A 20,544-nucleotide genomic window follows, 5' to 3' on the forward strand; every position below is an offset into this window, starting at 1 on the left:
CACTTCCGGTTTCCCACAATCCTCCGCTGAGGGTCGCCTGACTGGTTTGTGGGAGGATAGTCGTCAGCGAGAGGAGAGGGAAGTGTGCCCTGGCCGGAGAAGGCGCTCAGCAGCAATCATGTCGGCTCAGGCCCAGATGAGAGCCCTGCTGGACCAGCTTATGGGCACGGCGCGGGACGGTGAGTGTGCGGGTTCAGCTCTCCGGGGAGCACACGGGCGGGGGTAGCAGGAGTGGCGGGGCCCGCGCCCGGGGGGCCCAGTATCACTAATAACGAGCAGCAGCTGCCCTGTGATAACTCGCACGGTGTAAAGCGGGGCTGCGCTCGTGTATTGTACGGCGCCATCTGGCGGCGGTTACTTTATTACACGTGAGCTGCTCTATTGTGAGCTGACGCTAGGACACAGATGTAGCAGAGCTGGGTTTGTAATGCTAAGGGATTTTCAAGTTTAGAATTTGGCTCACGATTAAAAGCGTATTCCTGCCTTGTCAGTAATCATTCTTTACTGTTTCTAGAATCTGTCCCTCCAGTCGTATTTCTGTGGTAACATATGTCTGCTGTTCTGTGGTGGATGTCCTAGGTCCTCCCCTCATAACTTACCAGCTTTGTAAATATGGCGTGTGGCCTGAACACCGCATTTTCTATGGATTCCCTGGTGTGGATACACACATCACAATGATGACCACCACTTAGGATCCCATTGCAGCTGCCCAGTGGTTTTTCTTCTGAAGCCGTCTATTCTGCTCCTTGTGTCTTGAAGTTTCTTACCCTGAAGTAAGGCTGGGCACACATCACCGTTTTCCCATAACACACTGATGCTATACAGTGGCGCCCGCTCACCATAGAGTTCCATTATAAAAATGTATAACTTTTTTACCAGACGTTGCGTTTTTGTATCCTCTTTTTTTTTCTAATGTATTCGTCAAACGGAGGCATAAAACGTGATGTGAGCCCAGTCTAAGACGTCTGTTCTTGCCAGGTTTGCCCCATCTATACCCACGCCAATAGGTTCAGTGGCTTCTTGTGGGATCAACCCGTGTGTGTGAGAGAACTTTTTACATCTGTTATTTTTGGTGATAAGTGGGGCTTTTATTTCATCTATTTTTTTTCTGTACAATTTAATTTTTTTTTTCTAAAGTGCAACTAAGGCTACTTTCACACTTGCGGCAGTGTGATCCAGCGGGCAGTTCCGTTGTCGGAACTGTCCGCCGATCTGCTGCTGACTGAAAGCATTTGTGAGACCCATCCGGATCCGTCTCACAAATGCATTGCAAGGACGGATCCGTCTCTCCGCTTGTCATGCGGACAGACGGATCCGTCTTGTATCTTTTTTTACCGGTCTGCGCAGGCCGGAAGGACAGATCCGACATTCCGGTATTTTGAATGCCGGATCCGGCACTAATACATTCCTATGGGGAAAAATGCTGGAACCGGCATTCAGGCAAGTCTTCCGTTTTTTTGGCCGGAGATAAAACCGTAGCATGCTGCAGTTTTATCTTTTGCCTGATCAGTGAAAATGACTTGAACTGAAGACATCCTGATGCATCCTGAACGGATTACTCTCCATTCAGAATGCATGGGGATAAAACTGATCAGTTCTTTTCTGGTATAGAGCCCCTGTGACGGAACTCTATGCCGGAAAAGAAAAACGCTAGTGTGAAAGTACCCTAAGATGTAGGCATACATGGGGGGAGGGGGGGAGCTGCAGTGTGGACTAGTGGTAGCCGCCTTCTTTTTTGTTTTCACTCTTTGTGCCCCCTGTAAAATCATACAAGACCTTTGGGGGGCAGTTTAGCATTAGATATATATTTTTATTAGCCGCATTTACAGGGGGATGCAGCCTCTGGGCCCTACTGTAGAGCTATTTGAGGTCTGCAAAGACCCAGCAGCTCCTGCAGTTAGCGGCGATGGCTAGGATGGGAGGAGGAAGCATCATGGGGGTTTCCTGATCTGCTCAGGGGCACCGTGTATAATGAGGTGGTAATAACCAGTCTGTGCCTTCTGTATAGGAACTGACCACCACAATCTCCAGGGATGTTCCGGAATATCCTTGCAGACCATTAGTGGTCCTTTGCACCCCCCCCCCCCCCCCCTTTGCATTGAGCTGTGTGAAAGCACATTAGATGAGCATCGATTGGCGCTCATTTATTGTCTATGTAAGAAGATCCTTAAATAGGTTATCCTGTAAAAGATATAATGATGGGGGGTCCAAGTCCTGGCACCCCCACGATCAGCTGTTTCAGGGAGCCGCTGTGCGCTCCAGAGCTCTGGTGGGAGATGCGCTGTACATCGACTAGTGGCAGTGGTTGGTATTGCAGCTCAGCCCCATTGACTTGAATAGGCCTGAGCTGCAGCTAGCACATGTGACCGGTGTACAGTGATGTCAGTGGCCTAACAGCTGGTCGTCAGGGGCCCAGGTATTGCACCCTGCAGATCTCATACTGATGGTTTATCCTGAGGATAACTGTTCCTGGATAACCCCTTAACCCGGCCATACTGTCATCCGCTGTTCTTAAAGGGGTTACCCAGTAATACATAATGAGGACCCCCCCGGCATGGCTCCCAAGCACAGCGATGTACATTTGGTATTGCAGCCTTGCCCTATTCACTTCAGTGGGGCTGAGCTGCAACCCGGCCGTGTGACCAATGTACAGTGACGTCACATGTAAGAGCTGACACCCAGGACCGCCGCTGATACTGAGGACCTGTCCTGGGGGATAGGTGGTCAATATGTATCACTTGATGACCCCTTTAAATAATATGGGAAGATTTCTCACAATTAGTGCAAGAGAAGCACTATAGCGACCGGTTGGGCTGCTTTCCCTGTGGTCCTATCAGCTATCCGTTTGTTTCGGTGACTGACTTACGGTACCCCATACATATTTATGGTTAAATGCATCTGCTTCCATTTTATCCTGCAGGGGACGAGACTCGGCAGCGAGTAAAGTTTACAGATGATCGTGTCTGCAAAAGTCATCTCCTGGACTGCTGTCCTCATGATATTCTTGCTGGAACGGTAATTGTCAACTGTTTCTATTCCGTGTTTGGGCGGTTACTTGACTTTCCCGCTGGGTTTATGTTGTATTCCACATTTATTACATTATTGTAAAAGATTCATCTGCCCAGTGCTGGTGAGAAGAAGCCGCTTCGACTGGCTGCCTGCACCATAGCAGTATCATCCGTGTACAAGAGGATCCAGGTGGTCTGAGCATGTGCGACCACCGTCACTGTAGACATTAGTTGGATGTTCTGAGAGAGAATCATAAGACCAGCAGGGGGCGCCAGAACAAGAATGTAACTAATATCTGGACACAGGATGATTTTCTTAAAATGAATCCATTTCGATTATAATTTCTAAGATGTAACTAATTAGTAGAGGACGTTAATATGAAATTGTGGAAGAGCCCCTTTAACGGAGGGTAAGCAGCAGACTTGTAGGCCATCTCTGAAATGTAATTTTTTCTCAGACGCAATCTCCCACTTTGGATGTTGAGGAGAGAGAAGAGTATTGTCTTCTACAGTCTAGATGGCCATGAATGAGATAGTTGGGCTCAGCAGGTTACACCACACTCATCACTGAAAGACCCCACCTGATCGTCTTCCAGACGGGGACACTTCCATTCATTTCCCTGCAGTTCCCCAATAACCTGGCCTCACTTCTGTTTGGTGGCAATCCTTTGTGCAGATTTATGCTTGTATACAGGCCTGAGAACTGCAGGTACCACTGAACTTAAAAAGTGCACAAAAAAGAATCCCCACCCTTTCTCCCTTAAAGGGGTTATCCAAGTTCTATATTACCCCTCACAGAGGGGCCAACAGGAATGAGCCTCCTTCCCATTACGGCCTGCAGCTTTCATCTGTAGGTTTAGTGTTCTAGCATTTCCATTCTTAAAGTGATTTCCTGGCTGTTAGGATAGGTCACCCGTATAAGGCTAGGTCTACACGACAACATTCGAAATGGATTTTTCTGCAACGGTCGCGTTGCCGTCGCAGCATGTCGCAGTGCGACACCATAGACTGTCATTATAAAAATTGAAATTGAACTAATGTGGCGCACAGGAGTGACACACAAACCACTAATAGAGGTGCACACAGTATAAGAGGAATCACCCTTCCTCTCAAAAAAAAAAAAAAAAAAGACTAAAATATCAAATGGTAACCAGGCACACTCAATATATTGGGATCATATAGAATTTAATGTGTTCATAAAACCATATATATTCAACAATATGCGTAGCCTAAAAATAAATAAAAAATATGAATAATGTCTATAAAATAGGACAGTGCGATAAATAGATAAGACGGTACAATAGTCCTGTATTGTGCATGTGCACTAGGGACAATCTCCCAAAGTCAACCTATGCTGGTCGCTTAGTGATAAACTTTGCTTCCAATGGTAGTCTATGCCAGCATCCAATCTGTGCTGCTGTTTCCAAAATATTCATGGGTGGTATAGACAGTCTCAATAATACTCCAGATATATACTAAAGTGCACTTTCAGTGAGTCAGTGTAGCGGCGTCCCGCTGAGCTGTTCTGAATGCTGCTCCTTTCCAATGTGAGCTCTTGTTGTCGTCCTGTTTGGAAAAGTGCTTACCGTGCCTGTTGAATACCCCTGTTATCGCTCTATGCGTCCGACTTGTGCGCTGGTGGTTGTTTGCAGGTGTCTACTGCTACTAGAGCTTGTGGTAGAGCAGTAACTTTCCACTCCTCGCGCACTGGACAGTTTCTTGTGGGTAAGTTAACACACGGGCAATTTGTATCCAATAATGTTCCAATTTTTCTGGGGGATCCTTGACCAGACGCGTTTGGGGGGTTCTAAATGACCCCTTCCTCAGTGGTTCTCAGTCCCCCATAAAATCACCCCTTATATAGGGTGTTCTGGTCTTCTCAAAGACCCGATGTGGATTTTTTTAAATGGATAGATTTCATTCCATTTGTGTCATTATATCACGGATAAATATTTTTGAGCACTCCTATGCACCCTATGGATCATCTTATTTAATAATTCAGGCCACTATAATAATACAGAAAATATCACCATTGAAAAAAATCTCAAAAAAATATTCTGAAAAACATAGTATAAAATACATTCAAGCAATCCTTCATACGCATGATTTTCTATACGCTTTCCTATCGAAGGTCCCTGCTTCCTTAACACCTCAAAACGCTATTGGACCCCTGCGATATCAATGCGGTTTCTCATCTCTCAAAGCTTTCTATTTTTATTTAGTTTCATTGTTACATGATGTGGTATGCAATCAACCCAAGTAGTAACCATTCTTTATAATACATGTGTCCATACATCAGATTTGTTACACTATGGGTTGTGTTTTTGTATTATGTTTGAAGATTGTGAAGAGTTCTATCTGAGGCAGCAGAATGACCTGTAATGTCTGAGGTAGAAGAATGAAAGAGTGAACTGGAAGGTGACCCGTCCGTCCGTCCGTGTCATCGGGTCACCTTCCAGTTCACTCTTTCATTCTTCTACCTCAGACATTACAGGTCATTCTGCTGCCTCAGATAGAACTCTTCACAATCTTCAAACATAATACAAAAACACAACCCATAGTGTAACAAATCTGATGTATGGACACATGTATTATAAAGAATGGTTACTACTTGGGTTGATTGCATACCACATCATGTAACAATGAAACTAAATAAAAATAGAAAGCTTTGAGAGATGAGAAACCGCATTGATATCGCAGGGGTCCAATAGCGTTTTGAGGTGTTAAGGAAGCAGGGACCTTCGATAGGAAAGCGTATAGAAAATCATGCGTATGAAGGATTGCTTGAATGTATTTTATACTATGTTTTTCAGAATATTTTTTTGAGATTTTTTTCAATGGTGATATTTTCTGTATTATTATAGTGGCCTGAATTATTAAATAAGATGATCCATAGGGTGCATAGGAGTGCTCAAAAATATTTATCCGTGATATAATGACACAAATGGAATGAAATCTATCCATTTAAAAAAATCCACATCGGGTCTTTGAGAAGACCAGAACACCCTATATAAGGGGTGATTTTATGGGGGACTGAGAACCACTGAGGAAGGGGTCATTTAGAACCCCCCAAACGCGTCTGGTCAAGGATCCCCCAGAAAAATTGGAACATTATTGGATACAAATTGCCCGTGTGTTAACTTACCCACAAGAAACTGTCCAGTGCGCGAGGAGTGGAAAGTTACTGCTCTACCACAAGCTCTAGTAGCAGTAGACACCTGCAAACAACCACCAGCGCACAAGTCGGACGCATAGAGCGATAACAGGGGTATTCAACAGGCACGGTAAGCACTTTTCCAAACAGGACGACAACAAGAGCTCACATTGGAAAGGAGCAGCATTCAGAACAGCTCAGCGGGACGCCGCTACACTGACTCACTGAAAGTGCACTTTAGTATATATCTGGAGTATTATTGAGACTGTCTATACCACCCATGAATATTTTGGAAACAGCAGCACAGATTGGATGCTGGCATAGACTACCATTGGAAGCAAAGTTTATCACTAAGCGACCAGCATAGGTTGACTTTGGGAGATTGTCCCTAGTGCACATGCACAATACAGGACTATTGTACCGTCTTATCTATTTATCGCACTGTCCTATTTTATATAGACATTATTCATATTTTTTGTTTATTTTTAGGCCATGCATTCCAGCCATTGTTGAATGAATAAAAAAATATATATATATATATATATATATATGATCCCAATATATTGTGTGTGTCCGGTTACTATACGATATTTTAGTCATTATAAAAATTGGTGCGACAAAATGTCGCAGTGTAGTTGTGCCCTATGTGTCGCGCGACTTATTTTCTTCGTGTAGACCTAGCCTAAGATTGAGGGGAATCCAGTATCTTGCACACAGAGAATGGAGCTGGAAGAGCCATGCTGGGTTATCAGTTTATATTTGTGGGAAAATCATTAAAACTTGTAACGGTGCCCGCGTTCTTGTGATAGTTGGGGTCTCAGCAGTTTAACCCCCACCAATCTGATAGCTTTCTCCCATCTTGTGTATAGGGGATAACTTATTAGAACTGGAATTCCGCTTTACGTATGGCACCTGAGAAGCTCTGGTATGTTTGCTTAAGCCTGAATATGTTTCTCCGTTGTCTTTTCTTCACCAGAGGATGGATTTGGGTGAGTGCACCAAGATTCATGACTTGGCACTGAGGGCCGATTATGAAATTGCAAGTAAAGAAAAAGATCTGTTCTTTGAGCTTGATGTAAGTTGTTTTTGTTTCTTTCTATGTGTTTTACTGAACTGTGTGGATGCCTGTAAAATCACTGATATAAAGAAGTGACTAAATGCCTGTCTTGCTGTTGATTTCATTTTCACGTAAGTTCCTGTGGGGGCACAGGGGGGGTAATCTACACTTAAGTTATTATTTACTTGTTTTCTGATGAATGATTTAGTCCTAATTTGTTCTGGAACCAGTTTTATGTCCGTTCCTTAAGTCAAAATGTCCAAAATATGGCTGACTTCAGGACTCTGGGGGACATGCCAGTTAGATCCGGAAATAAATAACATGGCTTTCCCTTAGTCAGCGGAGGACCATATTAAAAAATGGCAGGGAATTGGTGTTAAAGGGAACGGACATAGTTTAAAAGGCACCTGTTACTATCTTTAATCTGCGTTCACATCACATTTATATAATCTATTCAACAGATGCCAATGGAAGGGCTTCTGTTCTTCATAGACGTCTGTTAGACACAAAAGCATGGTAGACTGCTAAAAACAGGGATGTGACGTCTGCCGTATCTTGAGCTTGCTCTCTTCTCGCCCACTCGCCGATGACTAGCGGGTGAGCAGGGAGAGAGGAAGCTCATTTATGAGACACGCTGGCAGCACGTGACCCCTCTCCGCCGTGCGCTGGCAGCATTAAACAGCCAGTTCTCAGCAGCGACTTTACACGAGAGAGAGAGACCACTGATTTCAGTGGCTTTATCCCATTTTATGCTGAACTCACTGAGGACAGCATAAAGGAGGTGCCAGATTCCCTTCCTAAATCGACTTTTTATGTTAAACATTTTTGAAAAAAGATTATGGATTATATTTTTCTAACTTTGCACGTCACTATTTAAAAAAATATTTAATAAAAATCCTGAAATCCTGCAGTTTTCAATCTGAGGCTCATAATGGGCTGTCAATTCCTATTCTCTAGAACAGTAGTCATCTCATTATCACAGGGAGGATACACTACGTATACATAAAACAGGATGACACCGTTGACACTGGGTGATGGTCACAGCTCATCTCCTCTACCTCTGCACAGGTTACCCAGCATCCCTGCAACACTCTGCCATTGAAGTCAATGAACCTGTCCAGTCTACAGGTTCCGTATGGTCCTCGTGGCTTCCATAAAGCATATTTCTGTACGCTGCTAACAGCATCTTGTGCAGGGTGACAGCTCCCATATATTTCTACAGGAAATAGAATACAAAAACATCAACAATGAGTAAAATACAAATAGCAGAGGTGATCAGACCTGTCCCCTCTTCTGCACTGCCGGTCAGCCTGTTATCGCCCCTGTAGATGCAGCGCCAGGGAGGGCCTCGCCCTGCAGCATAGAGAACAGCTGGCAAACTGTTAGCACTTTACATTTTTCTTCATTGATTTGCTTTAGGCAGCTTTAAATAATTGCAAGATCTTCCCCTTTTTGGGTCCTGTGAAAGTAATTTCCGTGAGGCCAGTTTTGATCCCACGTTTAGCCGGATTTCTGTTACACCTTTTCGGCAGGATCCCTTCCTTGTTGTGCCATGTTTGTGATGATGTTCAATCATGTTATAACTCCTCTTTGTATTTTGTACAGTGCTGCAGAAGATGTTATCTGAGCCGTGTGCAGTGTACCCAGCAGCAGGCTGGTTAAGTGTATTTATTGGGGGTACAGTGTTGGGGCTTAGCTGCATACCTCCTGCTGTAAAGCAGTTACTTTGTCCTGTGTTCTAATTATGTGCACTTTATGTAGTTCTTTTGGTTGCATGGAGTATGTCATACGATGTACTTATGAGGAGTCCTCCTCTTAGTCCACTGAGTAGAATATATTAATAAAGCTGTCAGTGGATGCATACAGGACCTCATTATTATAAGTAAATACTTGGCAGTCACACATCTGTTGTCCGTCTTTCAGCGCACGTGTTAGACACATTGGAGTACGCAGCATAATGGTGCACACTTATGTTTTAGGCTGTGGATCATTTGGAGTCCTTCATTGCTGAGTGTGATAGAAGAACCGAACTCGCAAAGAAGCGCCTTGCTGAAACTCAGGAGGAAATTAGTGCAGAAGTTGCTGTAAAGGTATTTCCATGTTAATTATAAGGATTTAAAGGGGTTGTCCGGCCAGTTCAAAAAGTGGCTTAAGCTTGAAGAGGTTGTCTCGCTTCAGGAAATGGCATTTATCATGTAGAGGAAGTTAATATAAGCCACTTACTAATGTATTGTGATTGTCCATATTGCCTCCTTTGCTGGTTGGATTTATTTTTCCGGAACATTATACACTGCTCGTTTCCATGGTTACAACCACCCTACAATCCAGCAGCAGTGGTCATGCTTGCTCACTATAGGAAAAAGCTCCAGCCTCTCTGGTGGCCTGGACAGTGGGAGCACACACAGGCTGGTGCTTTTTCCTACAGTGTGCTAGCATGGCCACTGCTGCTGGATTGCAGGGTGGTCGTAACCATGGAAACGAGCAATGTATAATGTGATGGAAAAATGAATCAGCCAGCAAAGGAAGCAATATGGATAATAATACAATAGTAAGTGGTTTGTATTAACTTTCTCTACATGATAAATGGCACTTGCTGATTTGAGACGACCCCTCTCGCCTCTCTTCTGGTAATTCCCGGGTCCACTACCAGTCTCTGGTTCCTCTCAGCATGGACATGTGGCCATTCAGCTAGTCACTGGCCTCAGCAGTGATCCGCTACTACCAGTGACTGTGCAGCATTATGTCTTCAGCTCAGCAGGGACCAGGGGCGGACTGGACAGCATTGGTGAGGTCAGTAGTACTGTTATGCATTATAGGCGCTCATTAGGACGTTAAAGGCCCGTTCTCATCACATGTCTACTGTCATTAGCCTCCATACTTGAAAATATGATGATCTGAGCCCTGAGCTACCGGACAGCTCTGGCCTTCTGTTCCATAAGGTGGTATGTGAGACTGCTCGCCTGCCATATTGTTTTCTTCCTTTCTAAGCAGCTCACAACCTCTTCAATCATTTGCAGTGTGTATTTATTTCCTGGAGTGAATCCCATACTTTCTATTTTAGGATATCCTATATGATAACTCCTATAATAAGTAGTGCATGGGCTGCACTCTGGAGAACTTCATCCAGCTGAGATTATATCTGACAACCACCTCTGAGCTAGAATACAGGCTGTAATTCAGGATCATTATACATAAGTAATGCATATATTTAACTTCTCTTGCAGATAATCCTAATGATTCTCAGTTGAGCAGAATTTTAGTTTCCATTTAAGAAAAAACATGATTGAAAGAATTCTAATATGACTTTTAGATTGATGCATATATTACTGTAGCAGACTGAAATATGAAGACCCCTATTCTGTCAGCAGATCTGTACCGATGACACTGGCTGACCTGTTACATGTGTGCTTGGCGGCTGAAGGACTATGTGTTGGTCCCATGTTTGTATGTGCCAGTGTTGCTGAGAATATAGAAATGTTAATATATGCAAATGAGCCTCTGGGTGCAAAGTGGGTGTTGCTGTTACACCTAGAGGCTGTGTTCTCTGCAACTGCTATGCCCTCTGCACTTTGACAGGGCCAGGCAGTGTAAATGGGATCAAGCATGTCTGGTCCTGTCAAAGTGCAGAGGGCGCGACAGTTGCAGAGAGAGCAGAGCCTCTAGGAGTAATGAGAACGCCCCTGTTGCTCCTAGATACTCATTTGCATTTAGTAAAACATATATCAGCAGTGCGGGCACATATGAACATGGGACCAACAAGGATGCCTTCAGCTGCCAAGTGCACATGTCACAGGTTAGTCAGTGTCATAGGTACAGATACCCTTTAAGGGAGTCTGTAAGCAGCTTGTCATGCCAAAGTGTTGCCAGCACAAGGTAATGGCCGGGAAGAGCCAACCTTTTTTGTGATGTTCTATTCTGCCAAATTCTGCTCTTTCAAGTGCCCAGAGCGGGGCTCTGCTGTGAAGTGATCTCTTTATCTGCTTCATATCCTCTTTTCTCTGCTCTGAGTGACCCCGGTAGTGGTCTCCTGGTTGGATGCTTCAGCTGTCAATCATAGGAGAGGAGCTGTGAAGCAGCTCAGTGCCCAGAGCACTTCACAGCAAGGCTCTGCCTCCAGTGCACTTAAGGATCAGAATCTGGTAGTTAAAAGTTCTATGTCCTCAGTTGTCCTGATAATGGAGCTTTCCCCGACCCTTACCTAGCATAGTTTATCACGGTCAATACTGCTGACACAGTTTTTGTCACCGTTGTAGTTGTCTTTCCCAGCTATGACCTTCCGGGAGTACATTGTCCTTCAGTATGTGTTTACACCAATGTCTGTGTATGAATCCATTGACTTAGGCGTTCTTACTCTACTCTCATGTCATTTTTAAGGCAGAGAAAGTTCATGAGTTGAATGAAGAGATTGGAAAATTGTTGGCAAAAGCAGAACAACTAGGAGCTGAAGGGAATGTTGATGAATCACAAAGAATTCTAATGGAAATGGAGAGAGTCAAGGCCCGTAAACGAGAGGCGGAGGTGGGTCCTTACTACACCTGACACTGCTGTTGACTCTGTGCATGTCACTTATTTGTTTTATACTTTATTTAGAATTTTTGGTCGGCGGTCATGGCTGACATTGATTATGCATTATTTTTTAACAAGTGAAATTCTTCTTACCAGCACTTTAAAGGGGTTTTCCAAGATTTTGATACTGATGACCTATCCTCAGGGGCTCCCACCAATCAGCATTCACTTCATTGGGTCTGAGTGTGACACCAAGCACAGTCGCTATACAATGTGCGATACTATGCTTCATAAGCTGCGAGACAGCCATGGCACTCACGGGAGCGCTGGTGCCTTCTCAGAACGGTGGGGGTCCCGGGTGTCTGGCACCCACCAATCAGATACTGATTACCTATCCTGAGAAATCAGTATCCAGATCTCTGAAAACCCCTTTAAAGAGGATCCTTAACCACTTCTGACATGTCTGGTTTGGTGAATAATTGTATTTCCCATAAAATAACAATTCTGTAGCATCTCTTCTTCTGTGCTGTGCTGTTCCTCTACTAGTCCTCCTAGAAATGTATAGATACATTGGCAACTGGGTGTTCCCTTACACCATCTGTCACTGTCCAATCAGTGCTGGCTGAGTAGTCCAGAGGAATGGTAAAACTGCTGCAGAATTGTCTTGGAATACAAGTATTTACTAGAGCATTATCAATAAAAATATCGAGGCCGAATAACAGAGGAATGGCCTGTAACAGAGTTATCAGAAGATTTCATCCAGAATCACTGTTTGAGCACTACTCGGACATATTTTCTGTCCATGTGCATAGTGGACTGCACATTGATATCGCAGACCACTAGGAGTAAGTGGTGCTATTTACACCACTGTGTTTCTTCAGAGTCTGTGCTGAGAAACTTAGCATGTCTCCAGTTGGTCCATGTTTCAGGGACATGGAGACAATTGTCTCTGGCGGCTGACAGGTCCATGTCTTACGCATGCTCCATTAAAAAATGTCCATGTGACGCAGCCGCAACACTGACTAATACCGATAAGCTGTTAGTTTCACCAGCACTTGTATCTCCGTTTCTGGGGATTTCAGCAGACACACCTAGCCAATCTTTTTGCCATGGCAGCTACATTCTGAACTTCCCTTTTGGGATGACATTCAAGTATTGTGATCGTCATCTAGAATTCAGGCTCTTACTTCTCACGCAGAGGTTTTTGCTGCTCCTGACAATGTGTTCATTCATTTTATTTTGTAACTCAGAAACATATCCTAGTTATAGTTCATGATCCTCCCACGTGCTTTTAGGATGAATACCGCAATTCGATGCCTGCATCCAGCTTTCAACAGCAGAAACTGCGGGTTTGTGAAGTGTGCTCTGCGTACCTTGGATTACATGACAACGATCGGAGACTTGCAGATCACTTTGGGGGGAAGTTGCATTTAGGCTTTATTCTCATCCGAGAGAAACTTGAGCAAATGAGAGTAAGTATTAATTTATCTCTCTGATTCAGAAAAGTTAAGAAATCTCAAATTTGTGGTATATGAAACATAGTAGCTATGTACAGACTGTAGCCCCATAACTTAGTTTGTCACTGACTATGACTGTATTAAATTGTCTGGAGACGCAGCACCTGGGTATAGGTGGTAAAATGACATTGCTCACAACGTTTGATTTCTTGACCGAGACCAGATAAGGCTCATAACAGAGTTGGGTAATATGTGTTCAGTATCCTAGGATGGTGAAGTAATGAATTTTAAGCTTCTCTGTTTATGTGGAGGCATAAAATCTCAAAAACACAACCGTCTGGATGTCTGAATCCCTAGACTGGTCGCTCTCCATCTCGGTGAATGAGAAATGCGAGAATACACATATGAGCACCCAGAGGTTGGACCTCCCTGCTGATATATAATTTATGGCATATCCAGCCTAACATCATTGCCGATTTCCATTTAATTTAGAAAACTGTTGCAAGCAAGCAGGAAAAACGAAACCAGGAACGCTTGCGGAGACGAGAGGAACGAGAAGAACGAGACCGAGAAGAGCGAGCAGGAAAGCGGTACGTGTTTTAAAACAAAGTTGTATCCACTTTCTTGACTATTGGGGTATACAGATTTTACTAATTAATGGCCCTTCCTTAGGTTAGGGCAACACCGACCAATCAGCAGTTTGAAGCAGTCGTGGCGCTTGGGCCAGTGCTGTGGTTTCTTTATTGTTTGCATTTGCTTTAATGGGACAAAGCTGCAATGGCAAGTACAGCCACTACGTCAAGTACGGCGTCGTACAGCCCAGTGTTAACAAAGCAGAACCTGCAAAGCCTGCTCTATTTATTTGGATGGGCTAAAGCTGTAACACCAAGCATAGCCAATACAAATAGTACAACGTTATGAAGTACAGACCCATGTAACCAAAGCCGAGGCAGCAGCATTTGCCCACTGTCCCTTCAAACAGCTGTGTGGATGTCGAATATTGGTCCCTCACTGATCTATTATTATGGCCCATCCTAAGAATACATCTCAATTTATAAAGCCTTGTTAACCCCTTTAATTGTCTGTATGACATTGTTTTGAACCAAGGTGTGTGTGTATAAAGTATAAGGTTCTGGTGTTGGGAAGTGTTTCCTTCCCAGGTTTCCCTCAAATGTGATTGTTTTAATTTCAGGTCGCGGTCCAAAGACAGGAGGAGACGAAGATCGCGATCATCTTCTCGTGACAAACGAAGATCAAGGTCAAGGGAACGACACAGGCATCATCGTAGTCGCTCAGGAAGTCGGAACAAAAGTCACCATGGCAGTTCACGTGATAGGGAGCGTTCAAGAAAATAACTACTATGAAGCAGCTTAAATAGGTATTGGTGGAATGGAGGACACGCCGATTTGTTAAAAATGTAAAAAAAAGTTTTTACTTTCTATCACAGTTGTGGAGGCTTGCTTACTCCAGGCTTCACTGTTATCAAGCAAAGGCGTTTTAATACTTCTACATATACTGTAAAAAAAAAAAAAATTGTGGCTGCTTTAGGCATGGTGATTTCCCTCCATACCAGTTTATGGAAACTGAAAAAGCACCTTTGTGAATACTTGACTAAACTACAGCAGCATCAAAGGCAAAATGGCTTGAAATAAGGGTTTTCTCCCCTTTCTGTTATTATATAGTATCTAGGTCAGACTTCTACTGGTATGTTACCACACCAGTGCAGTTTTTTTTATCGTGTGAATGCGGCCTTACTTTCTTTGCAATCACTCTTGTTATTCAGGGGGTGTTCCCCTGAGAGGAGGAACAATTGTAGATTACAACAACTATTTTATATAAAATGGCCTAGTTTTAGAGCACTTTATGAGTAGCCTGCTTGCTTACTTATACACACAAAATAATTGCAGGCAAAATGTTATTTTTATTTGCTTTAACTTGAATGTCAGATTTTTTTAAGTGCATTGTTGGGGGCTGTAATTCATGGCCTATTCTTAGGATAGGCTTTCCGTGTTTGGTGAGTTGCCTTCTCAGGGATCAGGCTCCCAATCCTATTACAATTGATCTACCCTAAGGATCTGCAGGTGATGGTGCCTGGACAACACCGTTAGCTCCATGTTGATTCATTTCTTAACATTTAGGCCTCCTAGATTTTAGAAGGCTTCTACATACTGGTTTATTAAGCTTAGTGCAGAACAGTATGCAGTGACCGTCTAGCTAGCATGCTGTCTGTGAAATGTATGTCTATGCCAGAGATTTGGAGCTTTGTATCAGAAAAACAACTCCAACCACCATAAAAATTAATCGGCACAGAATTTTAACTATTAAGGAAGTTTGCAAAAATCGAAACAAAGGCAGGGGATGGCGGAAATTACAAAATAAGCATTACATACTTTTTGAGTTGCTTGCCATTCCAGTGCCCCCATTCTGGTACATCCTACTTATCTTTGTTTACAGGCCCCATTGCTAACATCATATCGACAACCTCTAACCGCTACAATCAGAACCTGGCCTCAATATATCTTTGAGGCCATTGATTGCTTGCAGCGGTCACAGCTTGTCGGCAATGCGTCCGAGCAGAAGCTCTGTAAAACAAAGGCCGATGGGTGCCGAAATGGAATAGCTTTTTTTTTTTTGCGCTGGGGGACATGTTTAGCTTTCTTATTTAATAAGGATCGGAGAATGAAAACTTTTTTTTCATGTTTGGGTTAAACTAGTTTGTTCAATCACTCATTTTTACCACAACAAATTATTCCTTTAATTCCTGTGTATAGTGACATCATATGTTTGGACATTGTGTAACGTTTGACATCGCACCAAGAATAAAGACCCAACGTTACTTCTACATTTATCTTACAGCATCACAGCAAGATGAGGGTGGCCAGGTCTGATGGTAACTAACAAACTGTCATCTGGGTGCTGTTGTTGGGACCAGAATTAATCAGGCCCTGATGACTGCACTCAAACTAAAGGCTGTTGGTTGCAGTCATAACTGGAAAGCCTCTGAAGCAGCTCAACCTCCTGGTCCACTGCAAGTTACCATATATTTACCTGAAGTGGTTGGGAATTGCCTCCTAACTGCCCATTGACTAAACGGCCAGGCTTATCTCTGCAAGAACGTCTCTAAAATGCCCTTGCTAATTGTGCAGTTGCGGGAGGCCCAATGTTAGTGACAGATGGACTGAGCATAGAGAAGGCAAGGTTTTTATTTATTTATTTTTTTAAATATACTGTCCCTGCCTTCTCCATCTCTGTATACACAGATCAAGAAGTGAAAATGTGCTTCTGTTCCAGCGTTCATGTGATCTCAGGGGTCTGCATGAGCTGCTGGGTCTTAGCAGACCCAGATCACCTGTGCAGAGAGACTCAACAGCTTTGTGCAACTGTTCTGGGGACTGTATTCCCAGGTCAACACTAGTTATAGGAGAAATCAGCAATAAAAAATAAAAGTAATGTTAAATGTCTCACAAAGGTCTTTTATGACACAAAGTGTAAGATAAAAGAAAATGAGGACAAAATAAAAATCGAACCACAACCACACAACAACTTCTAGTCCCACCCCAGCAACCATAACTCATATATCCCCTATATTAAAATGACCCTTATGGAAAATTTTATATGACTGAACCCAAAAAAAAGTTTTGGCTTTCAAAGATGCATGTACTAAAGAAAATAAAACACAAAATGCGCCTGGTCAGGAAGAGGGGTAAATGGCCCGGTTTGGAACTAATCACTTCAAGGAACAAAAACAACAAACAAGACAAAAAAGGGACTAATGATGTTCAAGGATAGGTTCATTTAAATCAAAAATGCCCCCTTCTTTAATATACAGATCTCCACCTTGTGCCTTCATTTATTTCTTTTTTTGCAGCTTAGTACTTATTACTGTGATGGTTACTGCTTCCCGTCTTGCATTATAAATTAAATATCTTTTTGTCTTTTAGATCTGCTGGAATGACACAACTACGGTGTTTCAGTCATGAAGTCTGATTTTGCATATGGGGAACTTGCAGTACTTCAAATAACATTCTTTGTGTTGTATTTTTAAGTAATCGAGCAATGTTCTATAAATGATAATAAAGCTTTTTTCTTACTGAAAACTCACATTTGATAAACTTAATTTTTTATTTTTATTTTCAAAATAGCGATGTTACTCAATGCAATTCTGCTTTTCTTTCGATTTTGAAAATAGTTGGAAGATAATTAAAGCATTTGTTTAGCCCACAGGGTTTGTTCATCGTGGTTGTGCTTTTTATTTTAGGTGCTGTAAATAGGAGTATATGATACCAAACAACTGCTATATGAAGATAAGCCTATTATCTTGCTACATTCTAGTTATATTTGATCATCAGTTCATCTGTATCAACATTTTCTATGTATGCTAGACGGATTAACAGGTTCATGTGTTGCTATATTGTATTAGAAGACTCAGAACATTGGAACTGGCTAAAAAACACCTATCCACTTGGCACTGGTGTTTATAACGCTACATTGCAAATATTAGAATGGATATCAGAACAAATTGATAGGATGTGTCAAATCTTTTTACTCACTTTTGGTTTACACTTTACAAGTAGTATTGAGCATATAGATTGTGTTCACCAAAGCTAGATAATATGGATCAAAACTGTTTGTATACTCTGTGGTTAATCCTATGTAGACTCAACTGTTGGCTTGGCAAATAAAACAAGAAAAATACTTTTTACTCAGTACAAATCTTTTTTGAGTGCCATCCTTATTTAGACCCATTGTACTTGCATGTCTAGGGAAAAAAATGTAGATGCAATTGAACCCATCAGTCAGTATTCCACTACTTTTCCACGGCTGCATGAGGAACATTTGTCATCAGACAGAGCTCTATATTTTAGGATATCTATAAGATGCTCAGCTAAAAAGAAGATATTAAACCTACCCTGTTCTGTTCTTGGATTGGGGCAAATTTTACCTAAGCTTTTAACTGTGACTCATGTTGGGGCCTCCTACCGTTCCCTTACATTAATTAGTCCTATCTGTTTATTTGAAGCACCAAGTATCTTTACCTAAAATAAAGAACTCTAAAAACTTTAATGTAGACAAACTGGAGTCTAGACATGAATAATAAAAGTTTAAAAGCTGCAGCGTTTGTCCTGTAGGATTTTCTGCATGTCCCTGAATTCCTGAGCTTCCGCCTGATGTTTTTTCTGGATTGCAGAACAGGCAGGCTTACAAGGGTTATCCACAGGATAGGTGATAAATGTACAAGTATGATCACTGGGAATGCAACATCCAAGCCGCCTCTACTGCACCGTTGCAGCTTGAATAGGAGCGGTGGTCACACCTCTGCACCCTTCAACTCTATTTACAAGTCGTCGGGTGGAATTTAGCTCTGTAGACTTATTAACCTGACAATGAATACTTGCAGCCCACAAATGATTTGCTGGTTGTCACGCCACAAGCCTATTTGGACTTAAATGAAATAGTCAATTTTTGACTGCCTCATCTTTTCCATTATGGGGCTGTTGGAATACAGCACATAGGCATTGAATGGACTGACACTCTGTTGGACTCTGCATGCAACTAAAATAAATTCTTGAGACAATTCTTCTCGGAAAGGCAGTTATGTGTATTTTGAGATAAATGACAGCAGGATACAGAATAGAATAAAAATTCTGACACTGCGGAAACCTGGGTCCAGAATGAAATGGTAGAATGTCGGATAAATGGTCTTGGAAGAATGTAATGTCTCTCTCAAACAGTAGACTCTTATACCCCAAATGATGAAGGCGTATAATTACCATGGCTTAAGATGCTGCAGTCTACTGTAATGCTTTCACTTCAATGCGTTTTATATAGTACATCATCGATACATTAACAATTTAACATTCATTCACATTATGAGCTCAGCACATTATTAAAGGGGTTCTACACTTTGTTTTAACTGATGATCTATCCTATGGATAGATCATCCGCTTCTGATCGGCGGGGGTCCGACACCCGGGACCCCTGCAGATCAGCTGTTTGAGAAGGCAGCGGCGCTCCAGTAGCCCCACGGCCTTCTCACTGTTTACCGCCGGCCCACTGACGTCACGACTAGTATCAACTAGCGTGGGCGGGGCTAAGCTCCATTCAAGTGAACAGAGCTTAGCCCCGCCCACGCTAGTTGATACTAGTCGTGACGTCAGTGGGCCGGCGGTAAACAGTGAGAAGGCCGCGGCGCTACTGGAGTGCCGCTGCCTTCTCAAACAGCTGATCGGCAGGGGTTCTGGGTGACGGACTCCTGCCGATCAGAAGCTGATAGTTAAAACAAAGTGCAGAACCCCTTTAAGCATAAAGGAAATTACACCTCTTGTATACTTCACAATTCTCGATTGGACAAAAGTTCTCCAACTTGAACAACTCGTGCATACCTAATAAATTTTGACCTTTTGATCTATCTTTCTGTTAGCTCATTGTCCCTAAAAGCATTTGTTTGTCATAAATTATAGAAGCTGACAATTACACAGTATTGGACATAAATATATCCAGACCCTATTCTAGAAAGATTGATTAAATGCATTGATCTGTCACTAGACCCCATACCCATCTGAAGATTATCTTGCTTTTCTTAGAAATCAATATTAAGAGTTAGCTGGTATTTCTATTAGGTGTTTCCTATAATTAATGACTTAATGTTATACCAAGGTTAGGCAACCTCCGGCACTCCAGTTGTTGTGAAACTACAACTCCCAGCATGCATACTTCCTCTGCTCTTCTCAGAAATTAATGGAGCATGCTGGGAACTGTAGTTTCACAACAGCTTTCCATCTAAAAGGGTCAGAGAACCTAGAGGCGGACTTACTAAGCCGAAGAAAAATAGATCCAGGAGAATGGACATTAAACCGCAACATATTTCACGAGATCACGGCCAGATGGGGACTACCAGAGATAGACCTGTTTGCTTCCAGGGCAAATGCCCAGGTCGACACTTCTGTTCAATAAATCCAAGAGACAGACCATGGGCAATAGATGCTTTATCAATAAGATGGGAGTGTGACCTAGTCTATGCGTTTCCACCCTTTGCGCTGATTCCTCGCTTACTGCAGAAGTTACAGAAAGAAACAACAACGATGATCTTGGTAGCTCCCCACTGGCCACAAAGAAGCTGGTTCTCAATCCTGAGACAGTGGGCATTAGAAGAACCGTGGAAAATACCCTACAGGGAAAACCTGCTCTATCAGGGCCCAATAAACCACCCAAACTCCCAGATCTACAGTTTGGCAGTCTGGATCCTTAGAGTAAATCACTAAGATGACAAGGCCTTTCAGACAGAGTAATCCTTACCCTTCCCTTAAAGCTAGTAGGAAGAGAATTACATCAGCCATTTATCTTAAAGCCTGGAAAAGATTT

General features: G+C 42.8%; 1 protein-coding gene across 1 annotated transcript; it reads left to right on the forward strand.

The window, feature by feature from the left end:
• Positions 1 to 14: 14 nt before the first annotated feature.
• LUC7L (LUC7 like) lies at positions 15 to 17,416 on the forward strand. The gene is made up of 9 exons (XM_040441305.1): positions 15 to 179; positions 2,921 to 3,015; positions 7,139 to 7,237; positions 9,199 to 9,309; positions 11,594 to 11,737; positions 13,021 to 13,197; positions 13,675 to 13,772; positions 14,375 to 14,560; positions 17,124 to 17,416. Exons 1-8 carry the CDS (start codon positions 119 to 121, stop codon positions 14,535 to 14,537), a joined length of 948 nt encoding a protein of 315 aa, XP_040297239.1. The 5' UTR covers positions 15 to 118; the 3' UTR covers positions 14,538 to 14,560; positions 17,124 to 17,416.
• The last annotated feature ends 3,128 nt before the right edge of the window (positions 17,417 to 20,544 follow it).

This window comes from Bufo bufo, chromosome 7 (genome assembly GCF_905171765.1).
Source record: "Bufo bufo chromosome 7, aBufBuf1.1, whole genome shotgun sequence".
NCBI classification, from domain to species: Eukaryota; Metazoa; Chordata; class Amphibia; order Anura; family Bufonidae; genus Bufo; species Bufo bufo.

Bases quoted from the DNA above. Each gene is read 5' to 3' on its own strand.
- LUC7L (XM_040441305.1), top strand. From the start codon at position 119: ATGTCGGCTCAGGCCCAGATGAGAGCCCTGCTGGACCAGCTTATGGGC. The intron at 9,310-11,593 runs GTATTTCCATGT...GTCATTTTTAAG, and splicing joins GTGCAGAAGTTGCTGTAAAG to GCAGAGAAAGTTCATGAGTT. The intron at 13,773-14,374 runs GTACGTGTTTTA...TTTTAATTTCAG, and splicing joins GAAGAGCGAGCAGGAAAGCG to GTCGCGGTCCAAAGACAGGA.